Source organism: Eleutherodactylus coqui, chromosome 5 (genome assembly GCF_035609145.1).
Source record: "Eleutherodactylus coqui strain aEleCoq1 chromosome 5, aEleCoq1.hap1, whole genome shotgun sequence".
Lineage (NCBI taxonomy): Eukaryota > Metazoa > Chordata > Amphibia > Anura > Eleutherodactylidae > Eleutherodactylus > Eleutherodactylus coqui.
The window spans coordinates 13460488-13482803 of NC_089841.1; the positions used below are offsets into that span (position 1 = coordinate 13460488).

The 22316-nt window shown below is 47.3% G+C and overlaps 2 protein-coding genes across 2 annotated transcripts in view; both read right to left on the minus strand.

Moving 5' to 3' along the window:
• LOC136629027 (oocyte zinc finger protein XlCOF22-like) overlaps nucleotides 1–22316 on the minus strand; it is a 160818-nt gene that overhangs the window by 35243 nt on the left and 103259 nt on the right. The gene's annotated exons all lie outside the window — the stretch shown is intronic.
• Nucleotides 18477–22316, minus strand: part of LOC136628701 (gastrula zinc finger protein XlCGF57.1-like) — a 56847-nt gene continuing 53007 nt past the window's right edge. The window contains exon 5 of the mRNA XM_066604805.1: nucleotides 18477–21817. Coding sequence (XP_066460902.1) covers nucleotides 20898–21817 — 920 coding nt within the window. The 3' untranslated portion in view covers nucleotides 18477–20897. The remainder of the gene's footprint in view (nucleotides 21818–22316) is intronic.

Here is a 22316-nt window from a genome sequence, read left to right on the forward strand (position 1 = left end):
CAGTTTGCCTGCCCGCATGCTGGGGTGGTGCACATATCTGCCCTCCTGTATCAGTAAGTATACGGCCGTTTTCAGTGCTTGTATGATATAGGATTCGGTTTAGATCAAAATGTGTTTCCTGGAGTGAAGATAAGAAACCTGTTATGGCAGATGAAGGGATTTGGTTTCCAGATTCAGTGACTCCTTTAATGTTATAAGAACAAATGTTTATAATAACCCAAATCATTATATATTTATTATAAGGGGGAGAGCGGGGAAAAAGGATGGCTTCGGGGGAAGAAGAAAACCAGGAAATATGACCGTCATATACCAACTGTTATCCATCAATCCATCGATTAATATCTTCCTTGTACGGTTCCAAGTTAGAATATGTAAAGGTAAGGGTACGAGCTCGGGAGAAATACACAGCGGCACCAATCAGTTATGGGATCAAGGTAAGTCCCATTTTTTTAACACAAAATCATTATTCTATATGGGCAAAATGACGTCATAGATACAGGGGGTGCAGCAATAGAACATCCCTCTATATATACATATATATCGATACCAGATGAGAAATAATAACTCCCTGACCAGTCTAGGGGTGAATCAAATAGGAGATTGTCATATGAGCCACAAAGCTTGGAAATCCCCTATAGTTGCTTGTTACTTAGACAGAAGCTTAAGTAGGTGGGAGGTGTTGTAATATAATGATAAAAATATGTTTCTTAAATCAGCCTATGCAAACATATATATTCATATATCCACCTTCTTAGAAAATAGCTAGCAGTGAAATGGTTAACTTGTTCAATAACTGGTGTGTGTTGCATTCTTGTGCGGTGTTTCCAACACTCTTACACACAGTTCCCAGGACTTAGCACTGTTTCCAGATGTGTTTCTTATAAGAAAGACCTGGGATGCCCACCGCTCATAAGTGTATGTAATTGGTGTGTCATATTCAGTATATCTGTATTGTACTTCATCTGAATACACCAGAAGAGTATTGGGGGCTGACAGATAACATCCGTCAGTTCAAATACATATATATTCATGCATGAAACTTCTCATTATAACCAATCTGGAGCAAACCAGTGAAATCTTCTGGAATATGATTTATTCCCATAACAGAGGTTAGGGGACAGAAAAGAGGAAATCACATATTATGGAGACATCTATTAAAAGGGAAAAAATATTAACAAAACATTCTGTATTATAAGATACAAGTTCTGCCTGATAAAATAGAGCAATAGAATGTCATTACCACCAACACAGAGGAGAACAGGCAGACAGGACATGAAAAGATTACATAGACAGACAGAACGATTCCAGTGGACAAGCTACAGCTAAATATATTCATGTCAAACAGCATCCCGCCCCGAGAACAAGCTTCTGGAATGGAAGGAAACTTTCTCTGTGATCGTAACATTAATATAAGTGATTCCAATATCAGAGCAATGGGAGAATTTATTGTGGAGAACTAACCCATTGTAGGGAGGCTCTAGTATTCTGTTGTACCGCCTCTAGCTTGGATACAAGATGTGATATGGGCGGGTGTACAGAGGATCTACTACCCTGTTGGGTTGCCTCTACCTTGGATGGAATATGTGATATGGGAGCATGGAGGCTCTAGTACTCTGTTGTACAACCTCTAGTTTGGATACAAGATGTGATAGGGGCGGGAATAGAGGTTCTAATACCCTGTTGTACTGCCTCTACCTTGAATACAAGATGTCATACACTGGGCATGGAGGTTCTAGTACTCTATTGTACCCCCTCTAGCTTGGTTACCAGATGTGATACAGGTGGGCATGGAGACATACAGCTTCTCTATGATGTCTAGAGATGAGCGAGCACCAAAATGCTCGGGTGCTCGTTGCTCGAGTCGAACTTTACGCGATGCTCGAGAGCTCATTTCAAGTAACGAACCCCATTGAAGTCAATGGGCGACTCTGGAAAACATACAAAAGTCATGGAAACCCCACAGAAACGGATAGGGAAGGGGCAGCATGCATGGCTGCATCTCAGGCTCCCAGGTCCCACTATTAAGCCACCATAGGGGCAAGAGTCTGCCCCCCGCTAACAATTTTTACTTTGGACAAACCCTCATTAGCAAGGCACACCTTAGCTCAGCACCACACTACCTGCAACCAAGGACAATCACTGCCTGCGGGTCAGCGCTGCCTCTTCTCCTGGGTTACATGCTGCCCAACCCCCTGCACGAGCCTACGGCCACAGCGCACACAAACGTTTACCTGCGCAGCCTTCAGCTACCCTTATGCCACACGCTCGCTTCATAGCTACACCACCCTCATGTCTATTTCTAAGTGCATCTGCGAGGAGGAGGAACCAGAGGCACACACTGCAGAGGGTTGGCAGGGCCAGGCAGCGACCCTCTTTGAAAGGGGGGGGGGGGTGATAGCCCACAATGCTGTTGAGAATCGATGATAAATTGACGTACAATCATCATTCCAATCCCGTGCCACCTCTGTCGCAAAATTGTCAGGAGCCGCAAACGTGGGCATAAAGGGGACTCAGGTGCCAGCACTTCTACACATCTCCACAATGCAGCAATACTCTGTGTGGGAAGTATGTGAGCAGGCCCTAGGTCAGGCTCGGTCCCAGCAAACACCTTGTGTGGCCCAAGGTGCTGCGAGTGACATAGCAATGGGGAATCTATGTGTCCACACACTACTCATTCTGTTTGAGTGTCGGATACCTCATCGACAACGCAAGAGGAAAGCCATCTGCACTCTGCACCCTACCCAAGTCAGTCAGTGTTTTTGGGCCAGACAGGTAAAACACCGCGATGGCAAGTCTGTGTGCACCCACAGCATAGGTGGGTCCTAGGAAACCCAAGACATGAACCATGAAGAAATCAGAGTGCCTAAACATGGCAGACTTTCACTGCGCCGAGGACAAACCCTCAGCAATCGCGGGCATAGAGCGAACTCCGATCCTAGTGCAGCTGTGAACGTCAAATTTGTGCAGTATCGCTCCTCTTGTTTGGCCCAAAGCAATGCCGCGGATAACTGTGGTAACGCGAGAGAAAATACATGTTGGCCTCGGCCCACAATTCATGCCCTAGTCAGTCAGTGTTTTTGGGCCAGATAGGTAAAACACCGTGATGGGAAGACTTTGTGCACCCATAGTATAGACAGACCCCTGTAACAATCCAGTAGCAAAGGTATAAGCAGACCACAGTAACATTTCCGTAGCAGAAGTATAGGCAGAGCTCCTGTAACATTTCTGTAGCAGCAGTATAGGCAGACCCCAGTACCATTTCTGTAGTAGAAGTACAGGCAGACCCCTGTAACATTTCTGTAGTAGCAGCAGCATAGGCAGACCCCAGTACCATTTCTGTAGCAGAACTATAGGCAGACCCCTGTAACATTTCTGTAGCAGCAATATAGGCAAACCCCTGTAACATTTCTGTAGCAGCAGTATGGGCAGACCCCAGTACCATTTCTGTAGCAGAAGTAGAGGCAGACCCCTGTAACATTTCTGTAGCACAAGTAGAGGCAGACCCCTGTAACATTTCTGTAGCACAAGTAGAGGCAGACCCCTGTAACATTTCTGTAGCACAAGTAGAGGCAGACCCCTGTAACATTTTTGTAGCAGCAGTATAGGCAGACCCCAGTACCATTTCTGTAGCAGCAGTGTAGGCAGACCCCAGTACCATTTCTGTAGCAGAAGTATAGGCAGACCCCTGTAACATTTCTGTAGCACAAGTAGAGGCAGACCCCTGTAACATTTTTGTAGCAGCAGTATAGGCAGACCCCAGTACCATTTCTGTAGCAGCAGTATAGGTAGACCCCTGTAACATTTCTGTAGCAGCTGTATAGGCAGACCCCTGTAACATTTCTGTAGTAGAAGTATAGGCAGACCCCTGTAACATTTCTGTAGTAGAAGTATAGGCAGACCCCAGTACCATTTCTGGAGTAGAAGTATAGGCAGACCCCAGTACCATTTCTGGAGTAGAAGTATAGGCAGACCCCAGTACCATTTCTGGAGTAGAAGTATAGGCAGACCCCAGTACCATTTCTGGAGTAGAAGTATAGGCAGACCCCAGTACCATTTCTGGAGTAGAAGTATAGGCAGACCCCAGTACCATTTCTGGAGTAGAAGTATAGGCAGACCCCAGTACCATTTCTGGAGTAGAAGTATAGGCAGACCCCAGTACCATTTCTGGAGTAGAAGTATAGGCAGATCCCAGTACCATTTCTGGAGTAGAAGTATAGGCAGACCCCAGTACCATTTCTGGAGTAGAAGTATAGGCAGACCCCAGTACTATTTCTGGAGTAGAAGTATAGGCAGACCCCAGTACTATTTCTGGAGTAGAAGTATAGGCAGACCCCAGTACCATTTCTGGAGTAGAAGTATAGGCAGACCCCTGTAACATTTCTGTAGTAACATTATAGGCAGACCCCAGTACCATTTCTGTAGCAACAGTATAGGCAGACCCCAGTACCATTTCTGTAGCAGAAGTATAGGCAGACCCCTGTAACATTTCTGTAGCAGCAGTATAGACAGACCCCAGTACCATTTTTGCAGTAACAGCATAGGCAGACCTCTGTAACATTTTTGTAGCAGCAGTATAGGCAGACCCCAGTACCATTTCTGTAGCAGAAGTATACGCAGACCCCTGTAACACTTCTGTAGCACAAGTATAGGCGAACCCCTGTAACATTTCTGTAGCACAAGTATAGGCAAACCCCTGTAACATTTCTGTAGCACAAGTATAGGCAGACCCCTGTAACATTTCTGTAGCACAAGTATAGGCAGACCCCTGTAACATTTCTGTAGCACACGTATAGGCAGACCCCTGTAACATTTCTGTAGCACACGTATAGGCAGACCCCTGTAACATTTTTGTAGCAGCAGTATAGGCAGACCCCAGTACCATTTCTGTAGCAGCAGTATAGACAGACCCCAGTACCATTTCTGTAGCAGAAGTATAGGCAGACCCCAGTACCATTTCTGTAGCAGAAGTATAGGCAGACCCCAGTACCATTTCTGTAGCAGAAGTATAGGCAGACCCCAGTACCATTTCTGTAGCAAGAGTGTAGGCGAACCCCTGGAACATTGGTGTACCATTAGTGTAGGCGAAGTCCGGAAAAACTAGTTAGATAACAGTATAGGCGAGGGCCATAAAAATTAGTGTACCAAGAATACAAGTGTACCTCTGAAAAATTTATCAACCGAGAGGACAGGTGAAACCCAGCAATATTTTTTAAAGATACAGCTCGCTGTTGCTTAATTTGCAACAGAGCCTGGAGGCAGCCCAGTGAAAAAAATTGGTTTCTGGTAAAGTATCAATACTTCTGAAACTTTAAAAAATTGTAAAAAAATTGTAAGCAGAGCGTTTTGGGCCACAGAAAAATTGGCAGTTCAGCGCGATGATATGTTGTTTGAGGAGGAGGAGGAGGAATAATATCCGAGAGTGATTGACAAAGCTAATTCCCCCTTTTTTTCCAGTGATAGAGAATGCTTATTTATCTGGTTGCAGAGAAAATAATCTTTAGGTATCGCTGCTTTCTGCCGGTGGAGAAGAGAAGTCTGGGGAAATCCAGGCTTTGTTCATCTTTATGAGTGTAAGCATGTCGGCACTGGCAGTTGACAGGCGGGTACGCTTATCCGTTATGATTCCCCCCGCTGCACTAAACACCCTCTCTGACAAGACGCTAGCGGCAGGGCAAGCCAGCACTTCCAGGGCGTACAGCGCAGGTTCGTGCCACGTGTCCAGCTTTGACACCCAATAGTTGTATACAGCAGAGGCATCACGTAGGACAGTGGTACAATCGGCTACATACTCCCTCACCATCTTTTTACAGTGCTCCCTCCGACTTAGCCTTGACTGGGGAGTGGTGACAGTCTTGCTGGGGAGCCATAAAGTTGGCAAAGCCCTTGGAGAGTGTTCCCCTGCCTGTGCTGTACATGCTGCCTGATCTCTGCGCCTCCCCTGCTTCTTGGCCCTCGGAACTACGCCTTCTGCCGCTAGCGCTGTCAGATGGGAAGTTTAGCATCACTTTTTCAACCAGGGCCCTGTGGTATTGCATCACTCTCGTACCCCTTTTCTCTTCGGGAATGAGAGTGGAAAGGTTCTCCTTATTCCGTGGGTCGAGAAGGGTGTACACCCAGTAATCCGTGTAGGCCAGAATGCGTCTAACGCGAGGGTCACGAGAAAGGCAGCCTAACATGAAGTCATCCATGTGTGCCAGGCTACCAGTACGCAAGACATGGCTGTCCTCACTAGGAAGATGACTTTCAGGATCCTCCTCCTCCTACTCCACAGCCCATACACGCTGAACAGATGAGAGGCAAGAAGCATGGGTACCCTCTGCAAAGTGCGTAGCTGCCTCTTCCCCCTTCTCCTCCCTCTCCTCCAAAATGCGCTGAGATATAGACATGAGGGTGGTCTGGCTATCAAGCGACATACTGTCATCCCCTGTCTCCTGTTCCAACCGCAAAGCGTTGGCCTTTGTTTTGCAGCGAACTTCTCAGCAGGCATAGCAGCGGGATGGTAATGCTAATGATAGCAGCATCGCCGCTCACCATCTGGGTAGACTCCCCAAAGTTTTCAGGCCCTCTCCTCGGTAAAGAATTCGGGAGGCTGACTACCACTACGCCGCCCATGTTGGAGTTGGTATTCCACTATTGCTCTACGCTGCTCATAGAGCCTGGCCAACATGTGGAGCGTAGAATTCCACCGCGTGGGCATGTCGCGCAGCAGTCGGTGCTCTGGCAGATTAAACCGATGGGGCAGCGTCTGTGGTGGACTTGTGGAAATGTGCGCAGACGCGGCGCACCTTGCTAAGCAGGTCAGACAAGTGAGGGTAGTTTTTTAAGAAACTGCTGAACCACCAGATTGAAGACGTGGGCCAGGCATGGTTACGGCCGTTGTCACACAAGACCATGCCCAGTTGGAGGCTCAGCGGCGAAAGCCAGAGGTCGGTCTGCTCTGTCAGACCCTGCAACAGTTCGGAGGCCGTGTGCCTCTTGTCACCTAAGCTGAGTAGTTTCAGCACGGCCTGCTGACGCTTGCCCACCGCTGTGGTGCCGCGCCACACCGACTGCTTGCGACGTGCTGCTCACACTTCTTAATTGAGAGGTAGAGGTTGCATGGGAGAATGGGGAGGGTTTAGAGGAGGTGGCATAAACCGCCGCAGATACCAGCACCAAGGTAGGACCCGCTATTCAGGGTGTGGGTAGGACGTGAGCGGTCCCAGGCTCTGACTCGGTCCCAGCCTCCACCAAATTCACCCAATGTGCCGTCAGGGAGATATAGTGGCCCTGTCCGCCAGTACTTGTGCACGTGTCCGTGGTTAAGTGGAGCTTCCCAGTCACCGCGTTGGTGAGGGCACGATTGATGTTTCGGGAGACGTGCTGGTATAGGGCTGGGACGACACACCCGGAAAAATAGTGGCGACTGGGGACAGAGTAGCGTGGGACTGCCGCCGCCATCGTGTTTTTGTAAGCCTCCATTTCCACAAGCCTGTACGGCAGCATCTCCAGGCTGATTAATTTGGCAATGTGCACGTTTAAAGCTTGTGCGTGTGGGTGCATGGTGGCGTATTTGCGCTTTCGCTCCAACGCTTGTGCTAGCGACAGCTGAACGCTACGCTGAGAGACATTGCTAGATGGGGTGGAGGACAGTGGAGCTGAGGGTGTGGGTGCAGGCCGGGAGGCGCTCGTGCCTGTGTCCTGAGAGGGGGGTTGGATCTGATTGGCAGGTTGGGGCACAGGGGAAGAGGCAGTGGTGTGACCCAGAGGCGGTGAATGGCCTTCGTCCCACCTTGTGGGGTGCTTGGCCATCACATGCCTGCGCATGCTGGTGGTGGTGGCTCCCCGGCTGATCTTGGTGCGACACAGGTTGCACACCACTGTTCGTCGGTCATCCGTGCTCTCACTGAAAGACATTCATACCTTTGAACACCTAGCCCTATGCATGGAGGCTTGGCGCGAGGGGGTTCTTTTGGGAAACAGTTGGGGGATTCTTCACTCTGGCCCTGCCTCTACCCCTGGCTATTCCACTGTCCTGCTGCTGCACTTGCCATCATATGCCTGCGCATGCTGGTGGTGGTGAGGCTGGTGGTGGTGGCTCTCCACCTGATCTTGGCGCGACAAACCTTGCACACCACAGTTCGTCGGTCGTCTGCACTCTCAGTGAAAAACTGTCACACCTTTTGAGCACCTCGGCCTCTGCAGGGTGGCATGGCGCGAGGGGACGCTTTGGGAAACAGTTGGTGGATTATTCGGTCTGGCCCTGCCTCTACTTCTGGCCACCGCACTGCCTCTTTCAACCTGCCCGGCTGCTGCACTTGCCTCCCCCTCTGAAGACCTGTCCTCAGTAGGCTTAGCAAACCAGGTGGGGTCAGTCACCTCATCGTCCAGCTGCTCTTCCTCTGAATCTTCTGTGCGCTCCTCCCTCTGACTTACTGCCCTTACTACTACCTCACTGATAGACAACTGTGTCTCATCATCATCATCCTCCTCACCCATTGAAAGCTCTTGAGACAGTTGCCGGAAGTCCTCAGCCTCATCACCCAGACCCCAGGAACTTTCCAAAGGTTGGGCATCGGTCACAACAAACTCCTCAGGTGAGAGAGGAACCATTTTTTCCCACTCATGGCAGGGACCGGAGAACAGTTCCTGGGAGTCTGCCTGTTCATCAGAATATGTCATTTTCATGGAGTGAGGAGGCTGGGAGGAAGGAGGAGCAGCAGCCAGAGGATTCAGAGTTGCAGTCCCTAAGCCGGGAGTAGTGGACTGCGTAGAAGACTGGGTGGTCGATACATTGCTGGATGCATTTTCTGCCATCCATGACAGGACCTGCTCACACTGCTCTATTTGTAATAAAGGTCTACCTCGTAGACCCATAAATTGTGATATGAAGCTGGGGACCCCAGAAACTTGCCTCTTTCCTAATCCCGCAGCAGCCGGCTGTGATTCACCTGGACCAGGAACTCGGCCTGTGCCCACACCCTCACTTGGACCTCCGTGTCCTCGTCCGTGTCCACGTCCTCGACTCCTACCCCTGCTTTTCATCATGGCGGATTACAAATAGAGCAGGGGCCAAATAAATTACCCCACTGTACAGCACTGACAACTGGGCTTAATTCACTGCACACAGAGACTTGTAGATAGCGGAGGTTCTATGCTGTGACTAGAAAAAAGTAACCCGCTGTCTTGCGCTGATACCTAGGGGTAATTTACTGCTCGCAGAGACTTGTAGATTATAGAGGCTGTGTGGAGTGGGAGAAGACTCTAAAGCCAGTGGATAGTGCTGATAACTGTGGCGATCTCAACCCCACCAACAGAAATGGTATTGTGAGACGCTCTGCACAGCGGGTGAGCTGAAATACTTTGCAGTGGCCCCGGTAATATTACAGTACTATTTATCGTTGAGAGCGGTATTTTACTGCACACTCCAGCCAGAAAAAAATAATACGGAAGGCTGCAAACAGGCCTAGCTGCGTAATACTAAAATGGAAGCACTACAACTCCCAGCAGCCACCCAGTAAAATGCACACGTCAGATGTAGCCCTAAGAAGGACCGTTGGGGTTCTTGAAGACAGGATCCTACACTAACACTTTCCATATAGCAGCAGCACTTTCCCTATACTTTCCCAGCGTGTGTCTGAGGCGAGCCGCGGGTGGGACCGCTTTAAGTACTCGGCGATCACTTGATCTCGCCAGCCACTGACTGCAGGGGGGTGGGATAGGGCTGGCATGTCACAGGAGAAAGTGGTAATGGCTTCCCTGCATGTCTATTGGCTAGAAAATGGCGCTAAACATGCGGGGAAGGAAATGGAATTGACTCGAGTACCGTGTGGTGTTCGTCTCGAGTAACGAGCATCTCGAGTACCCTAATGCTCGAGATCAAGCTTGGACGAGTTTGCTCGGTCATCTCTAATGATATCCCATGGCATATTGCTTCACATTCGGTGTAACTGAGCCTCTAGATCGTGCAAACTCATAGGCTGTCAAAGTTGGCATCCCAGATGGCCCCATTCATGTTCTATGGGCAATAAATATGGCAACTAGATAGCCACAGTAATGCAGCAATGTTGTGGAGACATTCCTGCGACACCCTTGTGTGCAAGACCAAGCATTATCCTGCTGCCTCTTGAAAGCCACCATGGGAGGCAACATACGTGACTGCAGGATATCCTGAACATATCGCTGAACTACTAGGGGTGACCGACTGTCATATGCAATGGCCCACATGGGGGACAATTCAGATGGAAGCACCCAGCTTCTCACATCCCAATAATGCGCCCCCTCTCAGACTCTGTGAACGGGGTGAAATCTCTTCTCTGCGTCGTAGAGGCGTCTAGTGGTCAACAAGCTCTACACAAGAGGAAGAAGAGGTCAATACACACAAGGAGTCTCTGAGAGAGTTTTATAGGCCAAGTGGAGAACCACTTTTATGGCCTCAGGTGACAAGACTGTTCATCTAATCAGCACAACTCTCATAATTTGTCTATCTGCCTGAGATGGAACTCGGCAAAATGACAACTTCTTCTGGGGGCCGGATTGTTTTCAACAATGAGTATACATACCTTGGTTGTGATTATGTCTCTGACCGCCTGGAATACTACTTCCATATATTTGTTTTTTTTCTCTATATTTTATATTTAATTCAATTGTTAGCTTTTTGCCTAATGAAAACAGGCCGGTTCAAAAAACTATATTTACTTGAAACTTGAGTGCATTCACTTATTTTGTATATTTCTGTGCTAGACTGCATGGTAAAGCTGTTCCATTATTACAATTATGGTACATGGGTTAATTAGTTGTACTGCTGTCTACCATGGCCCTGGGTGGGTAAACAAGCACTTTTATAGATATAAGCTTTTATTAATAATGAGAAACAAGTTATTAGAAGCACGGTGGTTGATTCTACTCTGCGCACGTCTTTAGCTGTCCTCTAAAATGATAAAATCTAAAAAGACCATTCAGATTATTTCGTTATTTCAAGTCCTCTTTGTGTGTTTCCTTCTTTTTGCATTTTTACTCTTTTGACCTTAATCTAGGACATAATAGGGATATATATGTTGAAGTTCCAGCATGGGTTCGCCCTTTTTGGGGCGGGTGCTCCATATTGTTTTTAGAATACTGCAGGGCACTAAAAGCCTTTTTAAGGTCTCTCTCTACGATTTCTTTGGTCATTCCTCGATGTTTTTAATTATTTAGTAAAAGTTTTGTTTTACGTTGATAATGTAAAGCAGTGATTTCTGTGATTAATGAATAATCTTTGCTGTACAACTAAATATCTTCCTTCCAAGTGGGTGTAATTTCTTGGATTCTGTGATATATGGACAATTGCTCAGCTGATGCTATATATTGGTCCTCTCATCTGACCAATAGCACTCTCATTCATATTACATGTGAATGCTGTAGGTCACTTTATTATATCCTGCCGGAATAATAAGAGTTAGTATATTTGGTTAAGTCACATGCCAGTACACCCGAGATGAAAATGGGTTGCCTCCTGTTGCGTGTGCTGCTGAGATCTGTAGTTTTAAGATTCCTAGCAGCACAGCCCTCACAGGGTTAATTGATTGACCTGGCTGGGTGTGGTACTTCCTGCTAGCCAATCTCCTGGGTCTGTGCTCACATATAAACCCAGCTCCTGGTCAGTCTCTGGCTGGGTCACAGGGTGCGCAGTCATGTTACTTCTGTAACTTATCAGGTATGTGTAATTTGTTCCCACTCTGATCTGTTTGCAAGTAGGTCTGTGTCTTTCTGCTTCCCTAAAGACGGTTTGGACACCCGTAGTCCTAGTCTGCAGTACATGCAGCCCACTTTTCCTTTCCCCCTTTACAGGTGCAGCCTCCAAGTGTCTTATGTCTTACTCTGTATAACAGCTTGTGTAGCTGACTGTCTGCTCTGTGTGTCAGTTGGTGTAACTTGACACAGTTCCCTATGTCAGCTTGTGTAGCTGTCTATTCCCCCTGGTATGAGGACACACAGACTTGCTGTGAGTTTCATTTGTGTGCATGTGAGCTCTGGGTGGAGTCTGTGTGATTTTCATTGTATGTTGTAGTCTGTTAGCCTGTGCCTGTACTCTGTTCTGTCCTGTTGCAAGCTTGCTGTGTGATCTGTGTCTTGCTGGTTCATGTCCATTTGTTTGTTTAAATTCTGTCAGTTTTGTGTTAGCTTGCTGTGTGACCTGCTATCTGTGTCCTGTCCTGTTGCAGCGTTCTGTGTGAACTCTGTCCGGTAGGTAGACCCCTGTAACATTTCTGTAGCAGCTGTATAGGCAGACCCCTGTAACATTTCTGTAGCAGCTGTATAGGCAGACCCCTGTAACATTTCTGTAGTAGAAGTATAGGCAGACACTAGTAACATTTCTGTAGTAACATTATAGGCAGACCCCAGTACCATTTCTGTAGCAACAGTATAGGCAGACCCCTGTAACATTTCTGTAGCAGAAGTATAGGCAGACCCCTGTAACATTTCTGTAGCAGAAGTATAGGCAGACCCTTGTAACATTTCTGTAGCAGCAGTATAGGCAGACCCCTGTAACATTTCTGTAGCAGCAGTATAGGCAGACCCCTGTAACATTTCTGTAGCAGCAGTAAAGGCAGACCCCAGTACCATTTCTGTAGCAGAAGTATAGGCAGACCCCAGTACCATTTCTGTAGCAGAAGTATAGGCAGACGCTGTAACATTTCTGTAGCACAAGAATAGGCGAACCCCAGTAACATTTCTGTAGCACAAGTATAGGCGAACCCCTGTAACATTTCTGTAGCACACGTATAGGCAGACCCCTGTAACATTTTTGTAGCAGCAGTATAGGCAGACCCCTGTAACATTTCTGTAGCAGCAGTATAGGCAGACCCCAGTACCATTTTTGCAGTAACATGTTACAGAGGTCTGCCTATGCTTTTTGTAGCAGCAGTATAGGCAGACCCCAGTACCATTTCTGTAGCAGAAGTATAGGCAGACCCCAGTACCATTTCTGTAGCAGAAGTATAGGCAGACCCCAGTACCATTTCTGTAGCAGAAGTATAGGCAGACCCCAGTACCATTTCTGTAGCAGAAGTATAGGCAGACCCCAGTACCATTTCTGTAGCAGAAGTATAGGCAGACCCCAGTACCATTTCTGTAGCAGAAGTATAGGCAGACCCCAGTACCATTTCTGTAGCAGAAGTATAGGCAGACCCCAGTACCATTTCTGTAGCAGAAGTATAGGCAGACCCCAGTACCATTTCTGTAGCAGAAGTATAGGCAGACCCCAGTACCATTTCTGTAGCAAGAGTGTAGGCGAACCCCTGAAACATTGGTGTACCATTAGTGTAGGCGAAGTCCGGAAAAATTAGTTAGATAACAGTATAGGCAAGGGCCAGAAAAATTAGTGTACCAAGAATACAAGTGTACCTCTGAAAAATTTATCAACCGAGAGGACAGGTGAAACCCAGCAATATCTTTTAAAGGTACAGCTCGCTGTTGCTTAATTTGCAACAGAGCCTGGAGGCAGCCCAGTGAAAAAAAATGGTTTCTGGTAAAGTATCAATACTTTTGAAACTTTGAAAAATTGTAAAAAAAATTGTAAGCAGAGCGTTTTGGGCCACAGAAAAATTGGCAGTTCAGCGTGATGACATGTTGTTTCAGGAGGAGGAGGAGGAATAATATCCGAGAGTGATTGACAAAGCTAATTCCCCCTTTTTTTCCAGTGATAGAGAATGCTTATTTATCTGGTTGCAGCGAAAAGAATCTTTAGGTATCGCTGCTTTCCGCCAGTGGACAAGAGAAGTCTGGGGAAATCCAGGCTTTGTTCATCTTTATGAGTGTAAGCATGTCGGCACTGGCAGTTGACAGGCGGGTCCGCTTATCCGTTATGATTCCCCCAGCTGCACTAAACACCCTCTCTGACAAGACGCTAGCGGCAGGGCAAGCCAGCACTTCCAGGGCGTACAGCACAAGTTCATGCCACGTGTCCAGATTTGACACCCAATAGTTGTATACAGCAGAGGCATCACGTAGGACAGTGGTACAATCGGCTACGTACTCCCTCACCATCTTTTTACAGTGCTCCCTCCGACTTAGCCTTGACTGGGGAGTGGTGACAGTCTTGCTGGGGAGCCATAAAGCTGGCAAAGGCCTTGGAGAGTGTTCCCCTGCCTGTGCTGTACATTCTGCCTGATCTCTGCGCCTCCCCTGCTACTTGGCCCTCGGAACTACGCCTTCTGCCGCTAGCGCTGTCAGATGGGAAGTTTAGCATCACTTTTTCAATCAGGGCCCTGTGGTATTGCATCACTCTCGTACCCCTTTTCTCTTCGGGAATGAGAGTGGAAAGGTTCTCCTTATTCCGTGGGTCGAGAAGGGTGTACACCCAGTAATCCGTGTTGGCCAGAATGCGTCTAACGCGAGGGTCACGAGAAAGGCAGCCTAACATGAAGTCATCCATGTGTGCCAGGGTACCAGTACGCAAGACATGGCTGTCCTCACTAGGAAGATGACTTTCAGGATCCTCCTCCACAGCCCATACACGCTGAACAGGGAGATATAGTGGCCCTGTCCGCCAGTACTTGTCCACGTGTCCGTGGTTAAGTGAAGCTTCCCAGTCACCGCGTTGGTGAGGGCACGATTGATGTTTCGGGAGACGTGCTGGTGTAGGGCTGGGATGACACACCAGGAAAAATAGTGGCGACTGGGGACCGAGTAGCGTGGGACCGCCGCCGCAATCATGTTTTTGAAAGCCTCCATTTCCACAAGCCTGTACGGCAGCATCTCCAGGCTGATTAATTTGGCAATGTGCACGTTTAAAGCTTGTGCATGCGGGTGCATGGTGGCGTATTTGCGCCTTCGCTCCAACGCTTGTGCTAGCGACAGCTGAACGCTGCGCTGAGAGACATTGCTGGATGGGGTGGAGGACAGTGGAGCTGAGGGTGTGGGTGCAGGCCGTGAGGCGCTCGTGCCTGTGTCCTGAGAGGGGGGTTGGATCTGATTTGGCAGGTTGGGGCACAGGGGAAGAGGCAGTGGTGTGACCCGGAGGCGGTGAATGGCCTTCGTCCCACCTTGTGGGGTGCTTGGCCATCACATGCCTGCGCATGCTGGTGGTGGTGGCTCCCCGGCTGATCTTGGTGCGACACAGGTTGCACACCACTGTTCGTCGGTCGTCCGTGCTCTCACTGAAAGACATTCATACCTTTGAACACCTAGCCCTATGCACGGAGGCTTGGCGCGAGGGGGTTCTTTTGGGAAACAGTTGGGGGATTCTTCACTCTGGCCCTGCCTCTACCCCTGGCCACTCCACTGCCTCTTCCCAAGCTGTCCTGCTGCTGCACTTGCCATCATATGCCTGCGCATGCTGGTGGTGGTGGCTCTCCGGCTGATCTTGGTGCGACAAACCTTGCACACCACAGTTCGTCGGTCGTCTGCACTCTCAGTGAAAAACTGTCACACCTTTTGAGCACCTCGGCCTCTGCAGGGTGGCATGGCGCGAGGGGGCGCTTTGGGAAACAGTTGGTGGATTATTCGGTCTGGCCCTGCCTCTACCCCTGGCCACCGCACTGCCTCTTTCAACCTGCCCTGCTGCTGCACTTGCCTCCCCCTCTGAAGACCTGTCCTCAGTAGGCTTAGAAAACCAAATGGGGTCAGTCACCTCATCGTCCAGCTGCTCTTCCTCTGAATCCTCTGTGCGCTCCTCCCTCGGACTTACTGCCCTTACTACTACCTCACTGATAGACAACTGTGTCTCATCATCATCATCCTCCTCCTCACCCATTGAAAGCTCTTGAGACAGTTGCCCGAAGTCCTCAGCCTCATCACCCAGACCCCGGGAACTTTCCAAAGGTTGGGCATCGGTCACAACAAACTCCTCAGGTGAGAGAGGAACCATTTTTTCCCACTCATGGCTGGGACCCGAGAACAGTTCCTGGGAGTCTGCCTGTTCATCAGAATATGTCATTTTCATGGAGTGAGGAGGCTGGGAGGAAGGAGGAGCAGCAGCCAGAGGATTCAGAGTTGCAGTCCCTAAGCCAGGAGTAGTGGACTGCGTAGAAGACTGGGTGGTCGATACATTGCTGGATGCATTTTCTGCCATCCATGACAGGACCTGCTCACACTGCTCTGTTGGTAATAAAGGTCTACCTCGTGGACCCATAAATTGTGATATGAAGCTGGGGACCCCAGAAACTTGCCTCTTTCCTAATCCCGCAGCAGCCGGCTGTGATTCACCTGGACCAGGAACTCGGCCTGTGCCCACACCCTCACTTGGACCTCCGTGTTCTTGTCAGTGTCCACGTCCTCGACTCCTACCCCTGCTTTTCATCATGGCAATTACGAATAAAGCAGGGGCCAAATAAATTACCCCACTGTACAGCACTGACAACTGGGCTTAATTCACTGCACACAGAGACTTGTAGATAGCGGAAGTTCTATGCTGTGACTAGAAAAAAGTAACCCGCTGTCTTGCGCTGATACCTAGGGGTAATATACTGCTCGCAGAGACTTGTAGATTATAGAGGCTGTGTGGAGTGGGAGAAGACTAAAGCCAGTGGATAGTGCTGGTAGCTGTGGCGATCTCAACCCCACCAACGGAAATGGTATTGTGAAACGCTCTGCACAGCGGCTGAGCTGAAATACTTTGCAGTGGCCCCGGTAATATTACAGTACTATTTATCGTTGAGAGCGGTATTTTACTGCACACTCCAGCCAGAAAAAAATAATACGGAAGGATGCAAACAGGCCTACTTGCATAATACAAAAATGGAAGCACTACAACTCCCAGCAGCCACCCAGTAAAATGCACACGGTCAGATGTAGCCCAACGAAGGAGCTTTTGTTTTTTTGGCACAGAGGATACAGGCTGTATAGGGTATATCACTTTCCCTCTAGAAGTGGCTGTGGCCCTATGCTGTGCATCTAATTCACTGCAGACACAGAACGGTATAAATAAGTATGGAATTATTTGCGTGCACTATCACGTTGAGAGCGGTATTTTAACGCACACTCCAGCCAGAAAAAAAATATTATGGAAGGCTGCAAACAGGCCTAGCTGCGTAATACTAAAATGGAAGCACTACAACTCCCAGCAGCCACCCAGTAAAATGCACACGTCAGATGTAGCCCTAAGAAGGGCCGTTGGGGTTTTTGAAGACAGGATCCTACACTAACACTTTCCATATAGCAGCAGCAGCAGCAGCACTTTCCCTATACTTTCCCAGCGTGTGTCTGAGGCGAGCCGCGGGCGGGACCGCTTTAAGTACTCAGCGGTCACTTGATCTCGCCAGCCACTCACTGCAGCGGGGTGGGATAGGGCTGGCATGTCACAGGAGAAAGTGGTAATGCCTTCCCTGCATGTCTATTGGCTAGAAAATGGCGCTAAACATGCGGGGAAGGAAATGGAATTGACTTGAGTACCGTGTGGTGTTCGTCTCGAGTAACGAACATCTCGAGTACCCTAATGCTCGAAGGAGCATCAAGCTTGGCCGAGTTTGCTCGGTCATCTCTAATGATATCGCATGGCATATTGCTTCACATTCGGTGTAACTGAGCCTCTAGATCGTGCAAACTCATAGGCTGTCAAAGTTGGCATCCCAGATGGCCCCATTCATGTTCTATGGGCAATAAATATGGCAACTAGATAGCCACAGTAATGCAGCAATGTTGTGGAGACATTCCCGTGACACCCTTGTGTGCAAGACCAAGCATTATCCTGCTGCCTCTTGGAAGCCACCATGGGAGGCAACATACGTGACTGCAGGATATCCTGAACATATCGCTGAACTACTAGGGGTGACCGACTGTCATATGCAATGGCCCACATGGGGGACAATTCAAATGGAAGCACCCAGCTTCTCACATCCCAATAATGCGCCCCCTCTCAGACTCTGTGAACGGGGTGAAATCTCTTCTCTGCGTCGTAGAGGCGTCTAGTGGTCAACAAGCTCTACACAAGAGGAAGAAGAGGTCAATACACACAAGGAGTCTCTGAGAGAGTTTTATAGGCCAAGTGGGGAACCACTTTTATGGCCTCAGGTGACAAGACTGTTCATCTAATCAGCACAACTCTCATAATTTGTCTATCTGCCTGAGATGGAACTCGGCAAAATGACAACTTCTTCTGGGGGCCGGATTGTTTTCAACAATGAGTATACATGCCTTGGTTGTGATTATGTCTCTGACCGCCTGGAATACTACTTCCATATATTTGTTTTTTTTCTCTATATTTTATATTTAATTCAATTGTTAGATTTTTGCCTAATGAAAACAGGCCGGTTCAAAAAACTATATTTACTTGAAACTTGAGTGCATTCACTTATTTTGTATATTTCTGTGCTAGACTGCAATGGTAAAGCTGTTCCATTATTACAATTATGGTACATGGGTTAATTAGTTGTACTGCTGTCTACCATGGCCCTGAGTGGGTAAACAAGCACTGTGCTGTAAAATCAAGTAATGGTTATTCGATAAAAGCCTTGTGAAACTACAGGAAGAAGATCGGCTCCAGTACAAGCAGCTACATTTATAGATATAAGCTTTTATTAATAATGAGAAACAAGTGATTAGAAGCACGGTGGTTGATTCTACTCTGCGCACGTCTTTAGCTGTCCTCTAAAATGATAAAATCTAAAAAGACAATTCAGATTATTTCGTTATTTCAAGTCCTCTTTGTGTGTTTCCTTCTTTTTGCATTTTTACTCTTTTGACCTTAATCCAGGACATAATAGGGATATATAGGTTGAAGTTCCAGCATGGGTTCGCCCTTTTTGGGGCGGGTGCTCCATATTGTTTTTAGAATACTGCAGGGCACTAAAAGCCTTTTTAAGGTCTCTCTCTACGATTTCTTTGGTCATTCCTCGATGTTTTTAATTATTTAGTAAAAGTTTTGTTTTACGTTGATAATGTAAAGCAGTGATTTCTGTGATTCATGAATAATCTTTGCTGTACAACTAAATATCTTCCTTCCAAGTGGGTGTAATTTCTTGGATTCTGTGATATATGGACAATTGCTCAGCTGATGCTATATATTGGTCCTCTCATCTGACCAATAGCACTCTCATTCATATTACATGTGAATGCTGTAGGTCACTTTATTATATCCTGCCGGAATAATAAGAGTTAGTATATTTAGTTAAGTCACATGCCAGTACACCCGAGATGAAAATGGGTTGCCTCCTGTTGCGTGTGCTGCTGGGATCTGTAGTTTTAAGATTCCTAGCAGCACAGCACTCACAGGGTTAATTGATTGACCTGGCTGGGTGTGGTACTTCCTGCTAGCCAATCTCCTGGGTCTGTGCTCATATATAAACCCAGCTCCTGGTCAGTCTCTGGCTGGGTCACAGGGTGAGCAGTCATGTTACTTCTGTAACTTGTTGTCAGGTATGTGTAATTTGTTCCCACTCTGATCTGTTTGCAAGTAGGTCTGTGTCTTTCTGCTTCCCTAAAGACGGTTTGGACACCCGTAGTCCTAGTCTGTAGTACATGCAGCCCCCTTTTCCTTTCCCCCTTTACAGGTGCAGCCTCCAAGTGTCTTATTCTTTATAACAGCTTGTGTAGCTGACTGTCTGCTCTGTGTGTCATTTGGTGTAACTTGACACAGTTCCCTATGTCAGCTTGTGTAGCTGTTTATTCCCCCTGGTATGAGGACACACAGACTTGCTGTGAGTTTCATTTGTGTGCATGTGAGCTCTGGGTGGAGTCTGTCTGATTTTCATTGTATGTTGTAGTCTGTTAGCCTGCGCCTGTACTCTGTTCTGTCCTGTTGCAAGCTTGCTGTGTGATCTGTGTCTTGCTGGTTCATGTCCATTTGTTTGTTTAAATTCTGTCAGTTTTGTGTTAGCTTGCTGTGTGACCTGCTATCTGTGTCCTGTCCTGTTGCAGCGTTCTGTGTGAACTCTGTCCGGCTCTGCTGGACTCCTGGTTACTGTAGCGACTAGCAGTATAACCAGGAGCTGTGAAGTGGCCTGCTAGCTTCCATGTTTTGTACAAAATGTCAACTAATACCTTGTATTTATATTCAGCTTATCTGTTACTAATGGTTGCATTGTGGCTGCTCCATGCTGTGTAGTCTGACTCTGTGTGTCCTGGTGTTCAGTCCCTGTCATGTGGCACGTGAGTGCGTCCTGTTCTGGTGCGTGGCTCCTAGGATCAGCTAGAGCCAAGATCCGAAGAACGCTGGGCCGCCCTATATTGGGGCGAATCCCCGGCTTACGTAGGGCCATGTCACCTTCCAGGTAGTGTAGGGTCAGTCGCTTCAAACCCGTGTGACCTGTGTGCGTCCTTCCCATCCTTTCCTGCTTTGGGTACAATCGTGTGGGCCCCGTGCTTAGTCTGCCCACACGATCATAACTCCTCCCGTGTGAATTCTCTGATGTCTAACAAGATCTGAATTACTAGAAGAACATTTCGCACTTTCTGTACATTAAAGTACTCTTTCCCGTGTGAGTTCTATGATATTCAACAAGATGTGATTTCAGAATAAAGCATTTCCCACATTCTAAATATGAATATGGTATCTCTATGATGTGACTTCTATGATGTGCAGTCACATAGTATCTCTACTATGTGACTTCTAAAATATACATTTTAATCGATCTATCAGTATTCAACCCTCCAGTGGATGTAGACTACAAAAAAAAAATCTCTTTTATTAGAGTCCAACCACTGCAGCCCACACCAATCCTGAGAATGAAGGTAGGAGGGGGTTATTTGACCCACTTCTGGTCATCTCTGCTGCAAACCGAGTCATGTCACTTTGAATGGAACTCAGGCTGCACATGGGGGATCACCCATGTGCAGCTAGAAGTGAATGGAAGTGTGGCAAACGAGATCCCCCATTCTTGAGATGGTGGGGATCTCAGTGGGTGGATCCTCACTGAACAGCTAGTTATCCCCTATCCCACTGAGAGGGATTAACTTTACCTAAACGGAATACTCTGTTAAAACACTTAGACTGCATTAAATTACTTTTCCTCTGAATGAATTCTCTGATGTTTGACAAGAGATGGTTTCTGACTAAAACGTTTCTCACATACTGAACATGAAAATGGTTTCTCTCCTGTGTGAGTTCTCTGATGTCTAACTAGATCGGATTTCTTTCTACAACATTTCCCACATGTTAAACATAGAAATGGCTTCTCCCCTGTGTGAACTGTCTTATGTGTAACAAGATCTGATTTCACTTTAAAACGTTTCCCACATTCTGAACATGCAAATGGCTTTTCCCCTGTGTGAATTCTCTGATGTACGACAAGATGGGATTTCACAGTAAAACGGTTTCCACATTCTAAACATGAAAATGGCTTCTCCCCTGTGTGACTTCTCTGATGTACAAGAAGATGCGATTTCACACAAAAACGTTCCCCACATTCTGAACATGAATATGGCTCAGTCCCTGTGTGACGACGTTGATGTACATTAAGATGTGATTTTCGAGTAAAACCTTTCCCACACTCTGAACATGAAAATGGCTTCTCTCCTGTGTGAATTCTCCGATGGTTAGATAGATCTGATTTCCTTAAAAAGCATTTCCCACATTCTGGACATGAATACGGGTTCTCTCTTATGTGAGTTCTCTGATGTGTAACAAGATTTCTATTCGTAGTAAAACATTTCCCACATTCTGAACACGAATATGACTTTTCCCCTGTATGAATTCTCTGATGCTTTCTCCTTCTGTGACTTTTCTTCTGCTTCTCAGTCTGTGATGACTCAGAAGTTGGGCCCTGTATAAGAGGATCAGGTGATGGATCTTCGCTGTGAAGGGCTGAGGAGACATCTGAGATAATGGCAGGTTCCTCATCTGTATCTTGTGTGATACCACAATCTTCTGCTTTACAATCAGCAGATATCAAACATCCCTCAGAGCTCACAATACTGTTATCTGCCAAGAATAAAACTCATTTTACTGTTTGATAATGTTTCTGAAGACCTGTTTGTACAATGACATTGCATCGGTCATTATTTAAGTCTGCTCCTGGGTCTAGGTGTCTCTGATTATTGTCTCAGCTCTGTTGGAGTGAGGTTATGCTCTTTGGAGTTCTGCTGCTAAAGCTAAGTAATGTTCTTGTTTATTTCTGCCTTAATGCAGTGGTGCTTTGGTTGTCTGTTTGTTCTCTTTCTGCTTGGTGTAAGAGTTAGTGGCCGAGGCATGGAACATGAGGCCGCCTTTATCAAGGCGATTACCTCATTTTCTGGGCCTATTTCTCTGCGCTCAGGAGTCTGTTACCTTAGCCTATGTCTCTGCGTTCTATGTTTGGCCTTAATCTTCAATCCTCATTTGGTCACAACATGGCTCCTCTTTGTGGATCCCCATCCCGAGTGCATCCCCTTGTTGCTCTATCTCCACATTCTGCATTTTGTTATTCAAACTTATTTATCCA